Genomic DNA, 19,216 nt, shown 5'->3' with positions numbered 1-19,216 from the left:
CCTGAACTCCTGGTCTTGAGCCACCGGCTGCGGAACGCTTGTCCGAGCGAAAGGAGTTCCTCTGCTGACCACGGGCACGTGAAGTGAACCCAGCAGAACGCCCCGGGCGGTACCTTCTAGCTTCACGGAAGCGAGGTCTGTACGAGGAGTGGACCGCCTGGCCCTTAGAGGAAGGCCTCTGCCTATCTTCGGGCAAGCGCTGGGGTTTTGGATCACCCAGGCCTATCACAATTTTCTCCAACTCCTCACCAAATAGGAGAAGTCCTTGAAAAGGCAACTTCACCAACCTTTGCTTAGAGGCCATGTCCGCTGCTCAGTGTCGTAGCCACAGACGACGGCGAGCCGCCACTGCTACTGCCATTTGTTTAGCCGAAGCTCTGAAAAGGTCATAAAGGGCATCAGCCAGAAAGGACAAGGCCACCTCCATCCGCGGAGCCACATCCAAGAAGGGCTCCGCTCCATCTCCGGGCTGAGCCACTGCCTGTTGCAGCCAAGCTAGGCAGGCTCTCACAGCATAACAGCTGCATGCAGACGCCCGAACAGTGAGACCTGCAATTTCAAAGGACCGTTTCAATGCTGTTTCCAGCCTACGGTCTTGAACATCCTTCAGGGCAACACCTCCTTCAACAGGGAGGGTAGTTCTCTTTGTCACCGCAGTGACTAGGGCATCCACTGTAGGCATTTGAAAACGAGCCATATGTCCCTCACACAGAGGGTATAACTGCCCCATAGCCCTGGAAACTCTCAAAGGTCCCTCGGGGTCAGCCCACTGAGCCGAAACAAGCTCTAGGATGGAGTCATGCAAAGGGAAGGCCCGAGCAGCTTTCTTGGTACTAGCCATCCTGGGATTACCCGAGGAGGCCATGCCACTGTCAGGATCTTCAATCGAGAGGGCCTGCAGGGTATCTGAAATAAGCGCTGGCAGCTCATCATGGTGGAAAATCCTCACCGCGGAGGGATCATCCAGATCCTGTGGTAAATCCGCACCTGACTCTGGTTCCTCAGACCAAGAACGTCTGTCAGAGTTCTCCGAATCCTCACACCCCGACCACGGGGGGAAAAAAGGTGCACCACAATCTGAAGGGGAATTAACCCTTCTGCGCTTATCTTTAAGCCAAGCATCCGGGAAAAAAGCCTCACTGGGCAGTCCCAGGCCAGAATCCATCGGGGGGGGGGGGCAATCAGAGGAGCCTTAGGCGACCCTTGAGGAAGGGCTCTTTTCATCATGTATGCTTTATGCAGCAAAAGCACAAAATCCGGGCAGAAAATCTCACCCTGGGCACCCAAATCCTGTCCGGTGCTAGCCACTCCTGAAATAACCTCATCTCGAGGTGCCCCACCCGGCTCAGGTCTCTCCGTGTCCACGGAGGCCGCGCCATGCGGTGTAAGCAAAATGGCGCCCGCTGCCAGCTCAGAGCGGGAAGAAACATCGCTCGCCATGCTTGGGCCGGCTACTACGCCAATACAGCACGATTTACAGAGCCCTTCTGCTGATTTGCGCTTGCCACAAGTGGAACAGCGCTTTACATTGTCCGCAGCCATCGCCGAAAAACGGTGGTAAAATCCAAAATGGCGGTTTCGCGCCAAAATCGCCCCGATCGCGGGCCCACCCCGGAGGAGTTGGAAAACACTCTTACCTCAAAGGATCTAGTGTACAACTACGATCCTGCTGAAAATAAGGTCAAAAAAACCTCTGTTCCAGCGTCTCTGCGTTTAAAAACGCGACGCGACTTTTTTTTTTTTTTTTAAAGCTGTGAGGAAAGCAGAGGTATTGAAGACTCCGGAGGCTCAGATGAGTGGGAAAGGCAGGAAAAGGGCGAACCTATATGCCTGCATCCACTGTTGGTGGGTAAGGCCAGGGAAAGCAAGGCAATATGTCCACATCCACAGAGGTATGGGTAAGGCAGGGAAAGGGCTAACCTATGTGCCTTTAAAGTGAAGCTGCTATAGCCTCCAACACCCCGGTTAACAACTGGCAAGCCAGGAACCACCTCCCGGCAGATTTTTCTGGAGCTCGAACAAGCTGCAGCCACCCTGCTAAGGGAGATAGAGAATACTGAAGAGGCAGTGGAGCTAGCTGGCCAAGAGGGCACTGTGAAAGTTTGAGTGCTCTCTGACTGTCTTTTGTCTATGTTTGTGCAGCGCTGCGTATGCCTTGTAGCGCTATAGAAATGCTAAGTAGTAGTAGTAGTATCTCCCCTGCTGGTTGATGGACATAACCCATATGTAATGGCTTCATCTGCTTGATGACAAGGAAGCCTTATTTTGAGGCAAAAATTTAATTGCAACTTTATCTTCTTCACTGAAGCCATTTTGCTAAAACGGATCTCAGTGGTCATTTCCTGAATGACATTTCAAAAACAAGGATCATCCCATTTTTTACAGCATATTGCAGTACTCCCTGTCAACACTAGTAATCATTTTTTTTAATAGTACATTTGTTTTTGGGTTATTTGGAAAAACGTTGAGGGTCCCATCCTTTCCAGACGCTGTATATAAATTGGATTGAATGAATAAATAAACTGAGTTATTGGATGTAGTTTAGCTGTGGGGAAGTTTATTAGGAATTTAGTTAGTGGCGTACCAAGGGCAGGGCAGTAGTGGTGGACCACCCCGGGTGCAGATCAAAGGGGGGGGGGGTGTTCCACTCCCAATGCTTTGTTAGTCCCTGCCTGCCCCTAAACTTTAAACTTGTTCTGCGACCACGCCTTCCTACAACCTCCACCGCCACATCTCCTGTTTTTGTTAATTAACACACACATCCTCAGTAAAAGAACACATACCTTACTTCAAAGGCTTAGGATTCAGTTCCTACAGAGTCTTTATTCTCATAGTATGTCTTTTCCTTCCCTTAAGGCTACAGGAATCCTGGACTTTTATCAAGTTTATCTGATAAAAGCAGTTTCTGAAAATTTTATTAACCATTTAACACAATCTTTAAAGAAAATATTATTTATTTAAGAGTTTTTTTTTTTCTTCCTGAGGATATCGGTCACATCATAGTTTACGAGAATGTAACTATGGGGCTATTTGACTAAGCTGCATTCGGTGCTAACACATTAAAATGGTATACAGTGGGATACGCTAAGGCATCCTGCAGTAAGTGCCAAATGTTTGTGCACTAAACACATACTAAAAAATATTTTACATTATTTTTTGAAGGGGCATGTCTTGGGGAAGAGAGTTGATATGTTCCTCACTAATCAGTAACTAGTCAGTGCAGGAATAGCACAAGAGCCCTTACCACCTACAAAATGGGTTGCAGTGAATGCACACTAATTTTTTTTCTTTTTAATGTCCACACACTAATCGCAATATTAGCGCATGGCCATTAATACAAGAAAATAGAAAAAGACCATTTTTACAGTTGAAGTAAAAATGGACTTAGTGCATGGGAAACACCTGCGCAAGGGAGCACTACTTTTACTTCAGCTTAGTAAAAGGACTCCTTTATCAGGTAAATAATACATAATTATATTGATCCATAATATAAAGTAAACTAGAAAGCCAAGATATAGAAAATAAAACAAACGGGGGGGGGGGGGGGGGGGGGGGGGGGGGGGACAAATGAAAAAAAAAAAACAATTGAAAATCACATATTCCTCACAGTCTTCAAGCCACTCAAGTGTAAGGATCATACTTTCATTCTTAACTCTTCCTCTACACAAATAAAATTTAATAGCCGTTTCAGATTTAAAAAAAAAAGATAATTCTTTAACTCAAAATTTATAACACTTTAACAAGGAAACACACAACAAAAAACCCATGCCAAGTGCAATTACTCTGGACCTCAATGCCAAGAACTCTTGTCATCTCTTTGTGTATCTTTAGACAGATCAAGAAAAACGTAAACCTTAGATCCAACTTATTAATACAGCAAAAATATAAACACATTACATTACTGCGAACCAGCTCAAGCACAAAAGTCACCAACAGAGTTGTCTTCTGCTTAATAACTTCTAAAGAGGATTCTAGAAACTCTGTTAAATTCATTTGGGAGATTTCACCTTATCATCATTAACATTCCTCTGGGCTCCAAATGTTAAACACTAGTAAGAGGTGGAAGAGCTTCTACCAGAATCCTCAAAACCTCCAAAAAATACTTCCTTACCATGTCCACTGAAGAGATTAATGGGGATTTTGGGAAGTTCGTGAGTCTCAAATTTTCTCCTTAATCGATTTTCTAAATATTCCACTTTCTTATAAACAAAGATCTTATCCTTCATAAGAACTCACTCACCAAATCTCCAATATTTCAACCTCAAGAGAACACAGCCCCTGGAATGCTGGTCTAAAACTTGAATCTGTGTCTCAAACGTTCCACATAATATCAAAAACTGAGAAACGAAACTTCCAAATATCTTGAGTTATGGGTCTGTACTGCATCCCACAAAGATTCTAATGTAACAAGAGAGGAAGTCTCACTAATTCCCACAACTCAATGCTGGACGATGGCATTTCTCCAACATACTATTGCTCGCAATTCATTGATCTTGCTCATTTCCCCTTTATTTTGATGGTAATTCTAAGTGGAAAGAAATTGTACGCAGATTCTGGATTTGTTTACCGCCTTTTTGAAAGAATTCACTCAAGGAAGTACAGCAAGAATAAGTCAAACATAAGCAATAGACAATTACAGCAGCAAAAATATTCAAACAATATAAAGTATGGCATAGCATACTACTTACGTCAACACAATATGTAATAAAACATTTTCGTAGACAGTTTAGGGTATAAGCACAGATAGACAAAGTAAGACAGGAGTAAGAAAATAAGGGAATTTAAAGAATGTTGCAATTGAGGTCAGAAAGGTGCCTGAACATAATCTTAGCTAGGGTAGGAGTGGGTAAACATGTAATATGTGCAGCTATTGTCATTTACTTCTTCCAATAAAAGCCTGGTTGAAGAGCCAAGCTTTCACCTGCTACCTGAAATATAGATAGTCTTGTGTTAAGCAAAGCTTTTCAGGAAGTGAATTCCAAGTTTTGGGGCTAGTCCGGGGAAGGCTCACTTGCGGGTATTACATCCTGTAATATCCTTTGGAGAGGATGTAATTAGGGATACTCCTTGGGAGGACCTTAGTGACCTGGGAGGTATGTAGAGGGAGATCCTGTTCTTCAAGAACTCTGGACAATTTCCTTTTAGAGCCCTGAAGGTCAAATATAGAGTTTTAAATTTGGCCCTGATTTTGTACTGGTAGCCAGTGAAAGTTTTGCAAACATTGTGTGATGTGGTCATGTTGCTTACAGCCTTCTATTATTCCAGCTGCAGTATTCTGAATCAATTGGAATTGATGCTGACCTTTTGCAGTCAGACCAGTGTAGTGTGTATTACAGTAATCCAGTCTTGATGTTATCATGACATGCACAACTAAGACCAGGCTTGCCTTCTCAATGTAAGGAAACAAGCAGCATAGTTGTCGCAAGTGATAGAAGATGCTTTTGAAGGTTGCCTGCATTTGGGAGATCAAAATAAGCGTTGAATCGAGCTGTATGCCAAGGTTCCTGACTTGTGCTTTGAGGGGAAGTTCATATTTCCCAAAAGAGATTTTGATGTTAAGTATGTGCCCACTTGTATTAGGGACCCACAGAAGCTGTTTGTTGTTTTTAGCCCATTCTTCAATTGATTTTAGACAGGTAGTTAGTTTATTCGGGCTGTGGGTAAGTCAGGTTCAACGGGTATGAGAAGCTGCACATCATCCATATAGATGTAGAACTGAGCCAGCTTGGCTAGTGGCTTGAGACAGATATTGAACAAAATAGGTAACAGTATCAACCTTTGTAGTGGTACCCCACAGGTCAGTGCTCATGGTGGTGATGAGGTGCTGCTGAACACTATGGACTGTTGCCTGTCAGATAGGATCTGAACCAGGCAAGTACTGTTCCACTGATAATATCATGATTCACAGTGTCAAAAGCGGCTGAGAAATCTAGCAGTACTAGCACCGAGGCAAATCCTCTGTCTCTGTTTCTGTGAAGGCCATCTAGTAGGGATAGAAGGACTATTTCTGTTCCATAACCAGATCTGAATCCAGATTGACATGGATCTAGCCAGTTTCTTTCTTATAGCCAATCACTGAGTTGATCACAGACTGTTTGTTCTATAAGTTTTCCTAAAAACGGGATGTTGGATACTGGCCTGTTAACTTGGTCAAGGTTGTTCTTCTTTTGCAAAGGATGCATCACTGCTCTTTTAAATGCTGTTGGTAGTTGCCCATTAGAAAGAGAGGAGTTCACAATTTTTGTGGCGCCTTCAATGAGGCCTCTGCTTTGATGGGCAGGGGTCAAGGGTGCAGGTAGTTGGTTGAAGGTCTCTTTGGATTATGTCAAGGCCCTCCTCTGTTATTGGGTCTAAATAGTCCCATATGTCTGTCAGGAAGGGACGAGTTTTTGTGCTCCTGGTTAGCTGATTGGAGACTAGGTAGGGCTGCCTGTAAATCCTGGCAGAGACTTAATTTTGTTGGCAAGGTATGCAGCAAAAATCACTGCAGTTCAGTTGTGACTGGACAGGCTGGTTATGTTGTGAGGGTTGCATTACATTGCACGGTAAGCACTTCTTGCAGGTAACACAAACACATACGTAAACACTCTTGGGGAGACTGGAAAGAATTCCATGAGCCATGCACTGCATGCTTTCCCCTCCTAGTTTGCCTGTAGTTTAATTATGTTTATAACTCTGAATTTTACTCAGTTACTGGATGTATAGCACAGCTTAGAGGAAACACTACTTCCCTTCTACAAGCACCACTTTTAACAAACAAACAAACAAACAAACAAACAAACAAAAAAAGGGACAGTAGAGGCATTTTTGAACACAGCAGGGAAGGACCCCTTCACTGTCCACCAGCTGCCTCCCCCAATACCTCTGCTACTGATATGCATACTGTAATACACTTGCACCTTTTAAGGAAACTTAAAAGTGGGGAAAATCAAACTAAAAAATGTGCAAAAATAATGCTCAAGCAACAAACTGTGTGAGAAGTGCGGGACAATCACATTCTCGCCTTAGTGCGGATGAGAAGAGATTAATGGTCTCCTGTGCACTCGCTGAAAAACGGGGAGGCCACTGCTGCTCCATGAAATCTTGGACAAGTCACTTAACCCTCCATTGAATCAGGTACAAAATTTAACATTGTAAGCACTCCAAGGACAGGAAAATACCTACTGTACTTAAACGTAACTTGCCCTGACCTATTACTGAGAAAGTATGATCTAATTCAAATCCAAAATCCAGTACAAGGCATACTGTGAACTAATACAAAACACTACAAATGTCACTCAGGACCTGAAGTGTAAGTCTACCATACCAAAATAGCAGCATAACTTTCACAAGTCACATAACAGGAAAACGCAACACCACAACACTGCAATAGGTACTAGAAAATCAATATACCCTACTGGAAAACTAGAGAAACCAGCTTAGAACAGTTCCATCCTGAACAATTAGTGCTAACAGAAAACCATGTCTTTCATACACACAGAACACAGACCATCATGCAGTATAAAATAACTAACCACAAATCAAAAACAGAAATATGTAGAACCCCCAAGAAGACAAAGCACACCACCAGAGAAAAAGTGATGCATGTCCCCCCATACTGTGCAAATTTAAGAGAAAGCAGATATAAATCTCAAAAACTGTCATATTCTGACCACTACATAAGCTAATACAAATAAAACAAAAAATGGAAAGCATGATGATGATACCATTTTATTGGACTAAATATATTGGGGCCCTGTTTACTAAGACATGCTAGCATTTCTAGCACGTGCTAATGCAAGAGACACCCATATATTCCTATGGGAGTCTCTAGTGTTAGTGCGGGCAGAATTCTAAACAGGACCCTTAGCTTTCAGGACAGTATACTGCTGTTATAATATCCTGTTCTGACATGAGAAAGGAGAGTTTGGTCTCCAAACATTAGTTAAAAATGTATTAAAATTAGTCTAATAAAAATATCACCTTATTTCCATTTTTAACATTTATTAACACAGCTACCACACTACTTTATCCTAAACTAAAAATAAAATTCATTTTTTTCTACCTTTGTTGTCTAGCCATTTACTTTTCAAATTTGTGTTGGTCCTAGTCTCTTGTTTCTGCTTTGTCTTCTTAACTCTTTGACAAGATTTCCTGTCCCTTTGTCATTTTCTCTTCTCTTCTCCTTTCAGTTTTCTTCCAATTATTTTTCTGCCTGTCCAGATTTAATTCTTTCCTACTATAAAATCTTAAATTTCCCCCCTTTTTTTTTTTTATTAAAATACTACTATCCACCTACAGACTGCCATTTCTTTTCCTCACATTAGCTCTCCTATTTCACTTTCTCTTATTTCCCAGTCTCTCTCTCTCCCTCTCCCTTTTGTATCCTGCATCTGCCACTCACTCTTCTCTGTCATCCCTTTCCATCCGTTTGCCCCGCCCCTCTTTTCCCCTCCCCTTTCCATCCAGTGTCTGCCCCTCTCTCTCCCTCCCCGTTCCATCCAGCGTATGCCCCCTCTCTCGCTCCCCCTTCCATCCAGCACTCGATCCTTCTCTCTCCTCATTTAAATCCAGAGTCTGCCTCCTCTCTTCCCCCATGTCATTGCCCCCTCTCTTCCCCCTTTCTATCCAGGGTTTGCCCCCTCTCTTCTCCTTACATCCAGCATCTGCCACTCTCCCCCCTTCCATACGGAATCTGTCCCCTCTCCCCCTCATCCAGCATCTGTCCCCTCTCTATCCAGTCTGACTCCTTTCTCAACCCCAGCAACATCCAACGTCTATCCCCTCTCTGCCCCTCCCACCTGACGGCATCACCACTGCTGTTTATCCATGCCAACAGCAGCAGTGGCAAAACAAATGTAAAACAATCATGAGGCCCACTATGTTCATGCTCACAGTTGCTAGTCCCTCCCCCTACGACATCACTTCCTGTTCCTGGGGAGAAAAGGCAGCGGTCCTGCAACCTCTTTCTTTGTTTTTGCTGCCACTGCTGAAATAGCAGCAGCAGTGGTGGTGGGGTGTCAGGTGGGAGGGGGGAGAGACTGGTGAGCCTCCCTCTAGATTTTGAGGGTGACATGGCACCCATGGCTTCCCCCATTCCAACGCCTATGGGGGTTCTATACATACTTTTAGCCAAATTGAGGAGAAATATTTTGGGTTATGTTTAGGGAGGGATTGGAAAACAGCACAGACTGATTGATTTTCAAATCTATACACACTGTTTTCCATCAAAAATGTGCCCGTAAAAGCAGGCGCAGAGGCTTCAAGTCATTTGTATCTGTGAGCAATTTTCAAAAGAAAGTGTGTATGTACTTTCACTCTAAAAATTAAGAGAGTGCTCACAGATAACAAAGGATCCATGGATTTTGCAACTAGACAGGCTGATTGCAAAAGTGGTGCTGCGCTTTCAAATCATGATTTGCCAAAAATGAGTCTGGCTGCTGTGTTTTGGGCAGTTTGAAGTTTTTTCAGGATTTGGGCTTTGCAACCAATGAAGATACTGTTGCAGTAATCGGCGTGGGTGAGTACTGTGGATTGTACCCTAGCTGGCAGATGAGGAACTCAGGACCACTGAGTATCATCTGAAACTAGCCCCAACACAGCTACCAGCACACCCCTGGCTCCACTGTCACCAAAAGAATCTAGGACAGGAGCTACCAGCCAGCAATCCAGAGCAGCTGCACGATCCGTCCACCATCAGCTAGGAGACAGAGAAAATACTGAACATTCTAGGCTGCACGATACCCTTAAGGGGCGGTTTACTTGGAACTGTCTGTCTCCTTCCGCTGGTACATGGACATAACCCATTAGTTTGGTCTAGTATAGATGACACGGAAATATAGTTAAAGGACCTGAGGCACACAAAACTCCTCATTACTATGTCTATAACAAGGCTTGCAGTGAACACCACAGGCTGCATAATAATTGGAAAAAATAAAAAATAAAAATCTGAGATTATTTTTTATTATCCTGGGAGCACTGGCCTATAAAGCCATAACCTGATGCTCCTAGACCACATCTTACGGGCACCAGCTGCTTTTCCCATTAGCTGCTCCCTGAGCAAAACCCCTCCCCTTCCAAAATCACAACCCCCTCTCAAAGGGCTGCCACCAGTCAAGTTTCTCCTCTCCCAAGACAAAAGCCCACACCCCCCATGGAAGTAACCCTCACAAAAAATTCCCCCATTTCAAACAGCTATCCCCCCCCCCCCCTTACATTGTTCCTGGAGTCTATTAGGGCTCTGGGCAGAAGCAACCCCAGTCACTCCTGCCCTTGCTGGTACTGGGTACAAAAATGGCACCAGCGACCCCTATGGATACTCTTGCAGTATTACAGTTAGGGATCATGTTTTCGTATAAGGCTAGGGGGTCACCGAGTCATTTTGTGCCCTGTATCAGCAGGAGTGGTACTGAATACTGTGGTACTGAAATATCGCTGGTCAGCGACTCCGTAAATCAAAAAATGGTACAAGCCCTACTTCTCCCCTTTAGGAGTCAGACATTTAAATTTCTTCCGGGGTTCAAAACTGTAAAGAACACAGTTATAAATGATAATTAAATGAAAATGCTCCAAGCAATATTAAATGTGATCCAATATAGTTGTAAATTATACTTACAATCTCATCACCAGGCAACCAGTATCCTTCCTGTTCAATCCCAGCTTTTGAGCCCTTGCAACCAACAGTAAGGGTTTCAACAATAAGCCCATCCTTTACTGCTAAGCTCAGCTGACGAGTGATCTCTTTTGGATGCATGCCATGTACTCGAGTCATATACCTGTATACAAAGCAAAGACACTCATGTAAATGTTTCAAGTCTTTACCTCAATTATACAGAAGAAAATAAGAAATACATTCCGCACTATCTTTTTGGCTTGCAAGAAGTTTCATGTTATTGTTTTAGAGTGTTCTAAAAGAGTTCTCCATAGAAGACAATAGGAAAACACTCAAAGCTCATCATAAACCTATGACAACAACAGTGATCTTTTTGCATGGTAGGGATATGCTCACCTTTCTATCCAGACTTAAAATTCTTTAAGATACACCTGGAAACAAAAAATATTATATACTGCTCATAGCACTTTGAATAAACCACTAAGAGCTCTATTCAAAAATGCGTGATAAGTTCTTAACACAGAAAACCTTGGTTATTTATCACAAAAGGAGAAAGCATATCTCATCTGCTAATTTTTTTTTTTTCTTTAGTAAGTGACACTGTTCAGAATGATGGGTTGTTATCCCCTCCTACCAGCAAGATGGAGGTAGAGAAAACTGAATTCTACCAGAGACCTCACTGTATAAGCTATGGTGCTCTCTGAAACAATCCAGTATGCATCTGCCCAAGCAGCAGAAGGTCCACTGCAGCTCCAATAAACAAGCGAGCAAACCACCACAGAGTAGCACTCGCTACCTTGCATATACCAGGGAGTAGCCATCTCACAAGAACCCCCGTAATGCTGCCAATCAGAATTCTAATTGCCCTTTTGAAAAAAATCTTTTCAATGAACTAAAAGGGAACACACAGCATACCCAGAAGCCCAGGCCAAGGTCTTCTAAGGGCAGGATAAAAGAATTTCTCCTTTCTTAACATCAGCTCCGCTTTTCTGAATGAATGGGATGTACCGAAGCAAATCTATTGTGCAGGGGAAGATAAGGTCCCCCAAATGACAGCTCTGCCAAAGTCCGAATGGGCACTGGCCAGCATATCCAATCTGTAGTGCTTAGCAAACAAATGAAGTGATGACCAAATCGTTGCCCTGCAGATCTCCTCAGGGAAACTGCCCAAGCCTCTGCACAGGAAGTGGCCTGAGCCCTAGCAGAGAGGGCCTTGAGCCCCTGTGGCACCGGACAATTTCTGCCCATGTAAGCAGCCTCATCAGCCGCCTTCAAGGCCTCCTGGCCCTTCCGAGGGCCATGAAAGAATACAAAGAGGTGGTCCGGGAGACGAAACTTGTTCGTTTCCTTGAGGGACCTGAACAATGTCCTCCGGTCATCCAGCTTGTGAAGTCTACGATCCCTGCGCCACAAAGGAGAGCAAACAAACCACCTAATTCATATGAAACAGAAACACCACCTTTTGAAGGACTGAATCATGCACAAGGACATGGAATCCTCTGAGGAGGAAAGATACAGATTCCGCCATGACAGAAGGTGAAAGCCAACAAAAACACAATCTTCAGGGTAAGATTCTTGATGGAAGCCAAGCACGGAGGCGCAAATGGGGTCTCAGACAGTGCCCAAAAGGACCAGACTGAGATCCCAAGATGGAAAGAAAAGACGAAGAGGGGGACACAGATGTGTCACCCCCTCCAGAAGATGCCGCTCACCTTCCTCCAAAAGCTGGACAATGCAGCCACCTGGACTCTCAGGGAGCTCAAGACCAGCCCCAGTTCCAGACCCTGCTGCAGAAAACCTAAAATATCAGGAACCTGAGCCCACCAAGGAAAATAGGATCATCCTCTGCACCAAGATTCAAACACACACCAGACCCTGACATAAGCCAAGGACTTAGACTTCCTGGAGCAAAGCAGGGTCGAAATCACAGCAGAGGAAAACTCACGTTTCTCTTCTCAATGGTCATACTATAAGCCAAAAGGGATCCGGATCTTCCATCTCTACTGGCCCTTGGTGGAGCAAACCCCAATCCTTGGGCAGTGGAAGTGGGTCCTCCACCAGCAAACGTCCGAGATCTACATACCATGGTGTGCAAGGCCAACTCTGCACCACCAGCAAGATCAGATAAAGATGACACAAAATCCTGTGCAACGAGAGGCCACAGAGGAAAAACAGAGAGGCTCCACTACAGGTCAAGGCTGAACCAGAGCATCTACCCCCTGAAAGGCCAGGTCCCTCCAGCGAATGAAAAAGCACTCTGACTTTGCATTGGCTCCGGACCCATCAATCATACTGAGGAGGCCCCCAGTAGTCCACAGTGAGCTGAAAGGCCTGCTGCCCCAGCTCCCATTCTCTCAGATCCAGGAAAAAGCGACTGAGAAAGTCTGTTGGCACTTTGTTCATACCCGCAATACGCACTGCCGAGAGAGCCTGCGGATGTGTCTCTATACACTCACTGCCTCCAGAGCCACCGCCCGACTCCTGGTGCCACTCTGCTTGTCAATGTATGCCAACACCGTAACACTGTCCAACATCGCCCTTACCGTTTTCATTTTCAGAAGCAGCAGGAACTCCTACAGGGCTAGGCAGACCATCTGGACCCCCACCCCCCCCCCCCCCCCCCCCCCCCCCCGGGTCTCCAGGCAGTTGATGGATCAGAGCGCTTCCTGGCTTTGACCAGGTGCCCTGTGAAACCCATCCAAGGTAGTTAGCTCCCCCCAACCAAGGAGACTTGCACAACCAGTGCCCCAGTGCCCACAGCTTCTCTGCCCGCTCCTCCAGAACAGACTTCAAGGTACTCCAGAACCTGAGAGGAAGCAAGGCTGATTCACTACCCAACCCACAGACTCCAAGAGAGATGGCATGAGTGGTGACCTGACTGGCATCTTTCACTGAATCCGCTCAAATCAGGCAGTTGTCCAGGTACGGGTGGACCACAACTCCTTGGCACCGAAGAAGCACAGCCACTACCACCAACACCTTGGAGAATGTGCATGGCACCATAGCCAGACAACAGGGCAAGGCCTAAAACTGAAAATGCTGTCCCTGCACGCAGAAACGCAAATATCTTCTGTGGTGAACCACAATGGGAATATAGAGATAAGCCTCCATGAGGTCCAGGGAAGTCAAAAACTCCCCCGGCAGCACCGAATCAATGACCGAGCGCAGTCTCTATGGAAAAATGCAGGGCGCTGAGACAAGTATTGACCCCCTTGAGGTCCAAGATGGGCCGAAAGGAGCCACCTTTCTTTGGGACAACAACAGAGTACCATCCCAGGCTGTGCTCGTCCAGAGGCATGGATTCCATCGCTCCAAAAGCGCACAGAAGCTGCAGGGTAGAAGCTATGGCCTGCTGTTTCAGAACCGAACCACACGAACAGGCCACGAAGGCGTCGGGCACTGGCCTGACGAACTCCAGAGAGTACCCCTGCCTATCTCCAGGACCTATTAATCTGAGGCAATATAGGCCCACTCATCTAGGAAGACAGACAACCTGCCTCCCACCTGAATGCACGAGGGGCCCGACACACCCTTATTGGGCCAGATGGGAAGCCACTGTTCCACTACAGGAACTTGCAGCAACAACTCTCTTAGGCCCATGAAAGGGGCCCTGCTTGAAGGATACGCTTCCTGGAGCAGAAGAGCATCAAGTGGACCGAAAACGCCCTGCTCTCTGACAGAGTCCCTTTCTGCCTCAGCTCTGGTAACTGAAGAGGTCGCATCTCTCCCATGTCCTTCACGGGAAAATTAGGTTCTTACCTTGGTAATTTTCTTTCCTTTAGTCGTAGCAGATGAATCCAATACGAATGGGTTGTGTCCACTTACCAGCAGGGGGAGATAGAGAGCACTGAAAAACCATAGTGCCTCATGGCCAGCTAGCTCCATCTGCCTCTTCAGTATTTGAAGCTTCCAAAGCAGTATTACACCGCAAAGTAGCATAACATGAACTTTCCTCACAGCGGATGAACGCCCCAGAACAGAAGAAATAACACAAAGGAGGGACGAACTCAACCTGCTATAACAGAACAGAAATCCTAAAGACTGTTTTCCAACTTCTCCCAATGAGGGAACATATCTACAGGAAAAACTGAACATAAAACAACATCAATGAATCATTGAGAGAGGGCTCATGGATTCATCTGCTATGACTAAAGGAAAGAAAATTACTAAGGTAAGAACCTAATTTTCCCTTCCTTGTCATCAAGCAGATGAATCCATTACGAATGGGATGTATCAAAGCAATCCCTATATGGGGTGGGAACAAGCCACACCATGCGCCAGCACTTGTGCTCCAAAATGTGCGTCCATCCTGGCAGCCACATCCAGCCTGTAATGTCGGGCAAAAGAGAGCTTAGAAGCCCATATCCCTGCACTGCATATCTCTTGAAGAGAGAGTGCTCCAGTTTCAGCCCAAGAAGAGGAAATCGCTCTTGTGGAATGTGCCTTAAAGGCTTCAGGTGGAGGCCGGCCAGACAGCAGATAGGCTGAAAAAATAGCTTCCTTGAGCCAACAGGCTACAGTGGCTTTAGACGCTGGAGACCCTCTGCGCGGACCTGACAACAAGACAAAAAGATGATCAGTGGTCCTAAATGCATTTGACATGCGCAGATACTGCAATAGAGTCCTTCGCACATCTAGGAGGTGCAATTGCCCAAAGGCTTCCGGAAACTCTTCTCTGGAAAAGGAAGGCATCAAAATAGGCTGGTTTAGGTGAAACGCTGAAACCACTTTAGGCAGGAAGAAAGGCACCGTACGTACCATAACTCCGGACTCTGAGCATTGCAGAAAAGGGTCTCGACAGGACAGCGCCTGGAGCTCAGACACCCATTTCGCCGAAGTAATGGCCACCAAAAAGACCGTCTTTAGGGTCACATCCTTCTCTGAACCTCGCCTTAGCGGCTCGAAGGGTGAACACTGAAGGGCCTTTAAAATTAAATCTAACCCCAGGTTCCAGGCCGGACACGGAGCCCGCACGGGAGGACGAAGCTGAAGCACCCCTCTAAGAAACCGTGCCACATCTGGATAAGCAGCCAGAGAGAGGCCAGCGACCTTCCCTCAAAAACATGCTAAGGCTGCCACTTGAACACACAGGGAATTATAGGCAAGGCCTTTTTGTAAACCATCCTGCAAAAAGTCAAGTATCGGCGAGACAGAAGCCCGCATGGGTGTAATCGCTTTAGAAGCACACCAAACCTCAAATTGGTGCCAAATCCTGGCATAAGCCACGGAAGTGAAACGCTTGCGGGCCTGTAGGAGAGTGGAAAAGACTTTACTGGAATAATCCTTGTCTCTCAATTGCGCCCTCTCAATAGCCATGTCGTAAGACCAAAGCGGCTGGCGTCCTCCATGGTCACCGGTCCCTGTGACAACCGATTTGGTACCAGAGGCAAAGGAAGGGAAGCCTCTACCAGCATCCGCCGGAGGTCCGCATACCACGGCTGCCTGGGCCAATTCGGGGCAATGAGAACCACCTCTCCTTGATGAAGCCGAATGCGCAGGAGCACTCGCTCTATCAAGGGCCATGGAGGGAACACATACAGGAAGCCCTGGGGCCAGGGTTCAGCCAAGGCATCCAACCCCCCCGAGCGAGGATCTCTCCGTCTGCTGTAAAAGCACGGGACTTTGGCATTTGCGCTTGAGGCCATAACATCCGCTACGGGCGTTGCCCACTTGGTACAGATCTGAAGAAACACTTCGTCTGCCAGTTCCCACTCTGCTGGGTCGATTTGATGCCTGCTTAGATAATCGGCTTGCACGTTGCTCTGACCTGCAATGTGAGCTGCTGACAGAAATTGCAGATGTAGCTCGGCCCAGTGGCAAATCTGATCGGCCTGCGCTCCGCACTGAGTGCCGCCTTGTCGATATATGTAGGCCACTGCTGTCGTGTTGTCCGACAGAACTCTGACAGCCAATCCTTCCAGGGTCGAGTGAAAGGCCAGAAGCGCCTGGAAAATCACTTTCAACTCCAAGCGATTGATGGACCACTCCGACTCCTCGGGTGTCCAGAGACCCTGGGCATGCCTTCCCCGGCAATGTGCACCCCAGCCCTTCAGGCTGGCATCTGTTACCACCAGGCACCAATCGGGGAGCGCTAGCGGCATTCCTCGCTGCAGAATGCTGTCTGAGAGCCACCACTCCATATTGAGCCGGGCCGCAGGGAGCCACGTGAGTCTGCACTGATAATCCTGAGAAATTGGAGACCATCATTGAAGCAGGGAGCACTGCAGAGGTCTCAGGTGCGCTCTTCCCCAGGGCACCACTTCCAAGGTGGCCGTCATCGACCCTAACAGCTGGACAATGTCCCAAGCGCGGGGGTGAGCCAAATATTCTAGAGATTGAGAGGGGGTCCGGTGACTTTTGGCTATATTGACAACCCAGCCCAGAGATTGAAGTACTGAGACTACTCTGGCTGTTACCTGATGACTCTCCTCTGTTGAGTCCGCTCTGATGAGCCAGTTGTCTAGGTACGGGTGAACCCGAATACCCTGTCGCCTGAGAAAGGCAGCTACTACCACCATTACTTTGGAAAAGGTACGGGGAGCTGTGGCGAAGCCCGAAACTGGAAACCTTCACCGCAAACCGCAGGCCTTTGGTGTGGGGGCCAAATAGGAATGTGCAAGTAAGCTTCTTTCAGGTCCAGAGACGTGAGAAACTCTCCTGGCTGTACCGCCGCAATGAAGGAGCGCAGGGTTTCCATGTGAAAATGCCGCACTCTTAGAGACCTGATGACTTCTTTTAAGTCGAGGATGGGCTAAAAGACCCGCCTTTTCGTGGCACCACAAAGTAAACGGAGTAAGGGCCTGAGCCATGTTCGGCGGGAGGCACCGGGGACACCGCCCCTAGGTGAAACAAGCCTTGCAAGGTCTCCTCTACCGCCGCACGTTTGACGGCAGAACTGCCTCGGGACTCCTCAAACACGTCTCTCACCGGGGCATTGAATTCTATTCTGTAGCCATCTCTGATCAGGTCCAAAACCCACTGATCTGAGGAAATCTTGACCCACTCCTCAAGAAAGAGGGAAAGACATCCTCCTATTGCAGGAATCGAGGAGAGGGCCTGCGAACCATCATTGAGAGGGTCGCCCTTGAACTCCAGGCTTTGAGCCGGTCGCTGCGGAACGCTGGTCCGAACGAAAGGAGTTCCTGTGCTGAAAGCGGGCACGAGAAGTGAACCTAGCAGAATGCCCCGGGCGGTACCTTCTAGCTTCACGGATGCGAGGTCTAGAAGAGGAGGGAACCACCTGACCCTTGGAAGAAGGCCGCAGCCTATCCTCTGGTAAGCGCTGGGGTTTAGCATCCCCCAGGCCTTTAACAAATTTTCTCCAACACCTCACCAAATAGGAGAAGACCTTGGAAGGGCAACTTCACCAACCTTTGCTTAGAGGCCATGTCAGCCGCCCAATGCTGTAGTCATAGAAGACGGCGAGCCGCCACAGCCATCTATTTGGCCGAAGCTCTGACCAGATCATAAAGGCATCAGCCAAGAAAGACAAGGAAGACTCCATCCGCGGTGCCACCTCTGCAAGGGGCTCCGCTCCATCTCCGGGCTGTTCCACTGACTGTTGCAACCAAGCGAGGCAGGCTCGGGCAGCATAACAGCTGCATGCTGACGCCCGTAAGGATAGGCCTGAAATTTCAAAGGACCGTTTCATAGCTGATTCCAGGCGTCGGTCCTGCATGTCCTTCAGGGCAACTCCTCCTTCAACTGGGAGGGTAGTTCTCTTTGTCACAGCTGTGACTAGGGCATCCACTTTAGGCACTGCTAGGCACGCCAAATGCTCCTCACTTAGAGGGTATAATTGCCTCATTGCCCTGGCGACTTTCAAAGGCCCCTCAGGGTCAGCCCATTGAGCCGAAATAAGCTCGAGGCTTCTTAGTACTTGCCATCCTCGGATTACCAGAGGAGGCTTCGCCACTCCCAGGATCTTCAATAGAGAGGGCCTGCAGAGCATCAGAAATAAGCGTTGGCAGCTCGTCGTGGTGGAAAATCCTCACCACGGAAGGATCATCTGGATCAGGTGGCAATCCTGCACCGTCCTCTGGCTCTTCAGACCATGAGGGCCTACCAGATCCCTCAGAATCCTCACATCCTGACCACGGGTGCGCCACTCTCTGGAGGGGAATTAACCCTTCTGCGCTTGTCTTGCGACCCGCTGTCAGAGGAGAACGCACCTGACGGCAATCTGAACCCGGCCTCCACTGGAGGGGGAACAGTTCGCAGGGCCGAATGAGACCCCTGCGGGAGAGCTCTTTTTGACATGAATGCTTTATGCAACAGTAACACAAACTAAGGGGAGAAGGGCTCACCCTGGCCTCCCGGTTCCAGTCCGGGGCTAGAAGCTCCCCTGTTAGCCTCCACACGAGGCTCCCCTCCAGATTCAAACCCCTCCGCTTCAACGGGGGTCGCGCCATGCTGCATATTCAAAATGGCGCCCGCTGCCAGCTCCACTGAGCAGGAAGAAACATTGCTTGCCATGCTCGGGCCGGCTCTGACGTCTGAAGAGAACGATTTACAGAGGCCTGCTGCTGATCTGCGCGTGCCACAACTGGAACAGTGCTTAACAACCGCCGCAGCCATCGCCGAAAAACGGCAGAAAATTCAAAATGGTGGATTCGCGCCAAAAAC

The 19,216-nt window shown here is 47.3% G+C and overlaps 1 protein-coding gene across 1 annotated transcript in view; it reads right to left on the bottom strand.

The window, feature by feature from the left end:
* The window catches only part of ZMYND11 (zinc finger MYND-type containing 11), a 300,714-nt gene that overhangs the window by 217,406 nt on the left and 64,092 nt on the right, over window positions 1-19,216 (bottom strand). The window contains exon 3 of the mRNA XM_030198790.1: window positions 10,595-10,754. Within this exon, the coding sequence (XP_030054650.1) occupies window positions 10,595-10,754 (160 nt within the window). The remainder of the gene's footprint in view (window positions 1-10,594; window positions 10,755-19,216) is intronic.

Source organism: Microcaecilia unicolor, chromosome 1, assembly GCF_901765095.1.
Source record: "Microcaecilia unicolor chromosome 1, aMicUni1.1, whole genome shotgun sequence".
Classification (NCBI taxonomy): Eukaryota; Metazoa; Chordata; class Amphibia; order Gymnophiona; family Siphonopidae; genus Microcaecilia; species Microcaecilia unicolor.
Note: the sequence above shows the minus strand (reverse complement) of the source record. Positions and strands in the feature narration are given on the sequence as shown.